This window comes from Hermetia illucens, chromosome 6, assembly GCF_905115235.1.
Source record: "Hermetia illucens chromosome 6, iHerIll2.2.curated.20191125, whole genome shotgun sequence".
Taxonomy (NCBI): Eukaryota; Metazoa; Arthropoda; class Insecta; order Diptera; family Stratiomyidae; genus Hermetia; species Hermetia illucens.
The window spans coordinates 56712595-56715835 of record NC_051854.1 but is presented as its reverse complement, the minus strand read 5'-3'; the positions used below and the strand labels follow the sequence as shown (position 1 = coordinate 56715835).

General features: G+C 40.5%; 1 protein-coding gene across 3 annotated transcripts; it reads left to right on the top strand.

The window, feature by feature from the left end:
- Window positions 1-765: 765 nt before the first annotated feature.
- LOC119659996 (mitochondrial nicotinamide adenine dinucleotide transporter SLC25A51) lies at window positions 766-2797 on the top strand. 3 transcript variants are annotated; one of them, XM_038068371.1, is made up of 5 exons: window positions 766-962; window positions 1101-1173; window positions 1233-1751; window positions 1815-1944; window positions 2032-2797. In XM_038068371.1, the coding sequence occupies exons 3-5, from the start codon at window positions 1264-1266 to the stop codon at window positions 2320-2322; spliced, it is 909 nt and encodes a 302-aa protein (XP_037924299.1). In that variant the 5' UTR covers window positions 766-962; window positions 1101-1173; window positions 1233-1263; the 3' UTR covers window positions 2323-2797. The 3 variants fall into 3 exon arrangements, with proteins under 3 accessions (XP_037924299.1, XP_037924301.1, XP_037924300.1); XM_038068373.1 differs by lacking the exon at window positions 1101-1173 and having other exon boundaries at window positions 1174-1751; XM_038068372.1 differs by having other exon boundaries at window positions 766-1173.
- The last annotated feature ends 444 nt before the right edge of the window (window positions 2798-3241 follow it).

Genomic DNA, 3241 nt, shown 5'->3' with positions numbered 1-3241 from the left:
CAATTACATTACTGGCTAGGTCATGCAGTGGAGTCCACTCTCCCAAGATGGCCGATGGGCAGGTCGCCCCAAGGGGGCTTGGCGCAGAACTGTAGAGAAGGAGTGCAGGGATCTGAAGTGTTTTTCAGGGAACTGGCGCGTAGGTGTGGATGACGCGCTATACCCCACCAACGGGTAAATTGGAAACAAGTTGAAAATTGGTCTAGAACAGACGATCCTAGATCCATGGAATTAGGAGCATAATTTTGGAAATTGGTAGTCATTTTATGTTCTCAAAGTTCCAAGCAAATCCAAAATTGAAATGTCGTTTTTGGTGTCATTTGGTAAGATAATTAGGATGTGCCCAATCTTTGATACAAGACTCTTGGAATCCATTCTAGACAGAGTGCAACTATAATTGTCCACTGAGATCTCAAGTAAAAACTTAATAACCGCTAATGAAGGCTCTCAGTAATTTTTGTCATTTGCAATCAGTACTTTCAGTACTAATTATGTCCTCAGGAAATCTCAAATCTCTTCCTCAGGAATCTTAAAATTGGCATTTTACAAAACAGGGCCATGGATTACAACGTAGACAGCGCACCGGCAAATTTTCCTATATTTGTTTGTCTAGTTTTTGCAAAAATGCGCACGAAGAACTATCTTCATTACAAAATCGTTTATCATATCAAAGTATCCAACGATTTTACTCCGAAAACTTTATTCTACACAACTTCTGCTTTCTGGTAATGCCTTGTCGAAATCTGGCCAAATGTTGACTATTCGGGAAATCAAATGTCAAAGCAAATCAAAATGTTCGGATCAAAATGTGATTTTGACATTTATTTCAGTAGTGATAAAATTTCGATTAGTATCCGCACGTTGAATGGTTGACCGTTTTTTTTCAATGCCAAATCAATTCCCAGCATCACTTCACACCAGTCTGCTTTCATTTTGAATGTGGCGGACCCTATAGAAATATTGTAAATGAATTGTGTAGTTCCAATGTTTAGATACTGAGAAATTATATAACGAAAGCTGCAATTTGCGTCGACTTGTATAATTGCTCAGCGTTTTTTTCATTAAAAACATATGTGAAATTTGATAGCGTGTTTATTTAGGCAACAGAAAATCAGATCCAAGAAATGCTATGCTTTGAGAAAACACGGTGAAAGGATGTTATCAATTTTTCAGGTACTTCTCATGGAATACATTCTGCCGGGAACTGTGTAAATCTTTTGCGCCTATTCCAGTAATGTCATTGAAAAGCCGCTACTTCGGGAAATGTCGAAAACGCCGGATAATACCAATAAGCGCGTCCCATCTAATAAGCAAATGTTCCGAAACGAGAGACAACTATCCAACTTTAGTCTGGAATGGCGGGAATTTCTGTGCGGCTGGAGCGCCGCCTTCTTCAACATTGGTCTCACATATCCTATTCATAAGATGATATTTCGCCAAATGCTGCACGGCGTGCCATTCTCGTCGGCCTTTGCCCAGTTGCGCCATGAAGGCATTGGGTACCTGTATCGCGGTATTCTCCCACCGCTAGCACAAAAAACTATTTCGCTGTCGATCATGTTCGGCGTGTACGATGGCTCGCGTAAAGCGCTCACCAAGTCCATGAACATGGGCGAGTATAGTGCCAAGTGTTGCGCAGGACTGATAGCAGGGAGTTTGGAGGCAGGCCTGCTGCCGTTCGAGCGAGTACAAACTCTTCTTGCCGATCAAAAGTATCACACTAGGTTTAGGAATATGCCGGACTGCTTCAAGTACGTTATTTTAGTGAAATTAGTTGGGAAGGGTGTCAAGTTCTGTTCTCTTCTGTTTTGCAGATACGTATACGCCCACCATGGTGCTAAGGAGTTGTTTAGGGGCATGGTTCCTGTGCTGTTTAGAAACGGGCCTTCGAATTCCATGTTTTTCTTGATGCGGGAAGAAGCTGCAGCGAAGTTACCAAAACATGTAAGAATTGACTTCTGCGTTCTTGTCCTTAGTATTTTGTCTACGACTTTATTGAACAACTCAATCTACTTTGCTCCCAAATTTCAGAAATCTTCAACCCTGCAGTCACTGCAGGAATTCGCGTCTGGTGCTATAATTGGGGCAAGTTTAAGTGCACTTTATTACCCATTCAATGTGATCAAGGTGTCGATGCAGAGCGAGATGGGTCATGCTTATGAAGGCATGCTCACTGCCGCACAACGAATTTACTGGGAGCGCGGGTTTTCGATAAAAAGATTCTATCGGGGCTGTGGCTTTAACGCACTACGGGCTTCTGTCAGCTGGGGCGTGACAAACACCGCGTACGAGAATATTAAAACGTTCATTTATAAAATTTAAAGAGATTCTTTGAGATTTCCTATTTGGTTCCTTGTTAAAATCCGCCTCATTGTTCGAGGGCGCACTACAATCAATGTTCGGATCATTCAAAATTGCATCGATCCGAATTCTGTCAGATCATCCAATGGTGTCCAAATGTAAATTTTCCTTTTTTTTATAAAAAGAACCACAAAATGAAGTATGCCAAGATTTAAACCGAAAAAGAATAGAAACTCGAAAGGAGTATTCGATGGGGCACACTGCGCTTGGAAGCAGCAAGAGGGGAACTTTCTAGTCTAGTCGGGAATCATGTTATCTTCGATAAGCTCATGATTTAGCATTTATTTCCGTTAAAAACGAATAGCACGTAAAGAATAATTTGATGGTAATAGTTACAGATTTGTATAAAGCCTACATACATATACCGGCGCTGTGTATAGTTTCTATTTCGTAGTTTAACTATTTATTTTCTAAATAAAAGACAATTTCAAGAAAATTTCGTGTTTCTTCTGTACGCCATTTTTACATGCGTTTGAACCAAATAGTTTTCATAAAACTTTGAGGACTTCGTTCGGGGTAGCCAGTAAACAAGGACTTTAAATCTACGTTACGTTCTGCGCATCATCATTGGCATTGGTACCCATTTGTGTGATAGCGTTAGTGCATCTGGCCGCGTTTGATATAGAAATTTTCCAGGTTGGTGTCAAAACCTGACACTATCAATTTCCTATTATATATATGCATGTATGTATTATTTGTTTATAGCTGGCTGCTTAGTTATTCGCACACACAGAAGTACTATAGAAACAATACATAATACATCAACATTTGCGTAGAACGCGCTCCGATCTTGGCTCAGCCTCAGACCGGCTGATTTATTTTTTGTCCTGCTTTTATTTGACAAGTTTCACCTTCTGTGTATAGTCTTCTTGGCGGTTTA

Excerpts from the sequence above, each read along its gene's own strand:
- LOC119659996 (XM_038068373.1), top strand. The coding sequence starts at position 1,264 with ATGTCGAAAACGCCGGATAATACCAATAAGCGCGTCCCATCTAATAAG. Across the intron at positions 1,752-1,814 it reads AATATGCCGGACTGCTTCAA|ATACGTATACGCCCACCATG; the intron begins GTACGTTATTTT and ends TCTGTTTTGCAG. Across the intron at positions 1,945-2,031 it reads CAGCGAAGTTACCAAAACAT|AAATCTTCAACCCTGCAGTC; the intron begins GTAAGAATTGAC and ends CCCAAATTTCAG.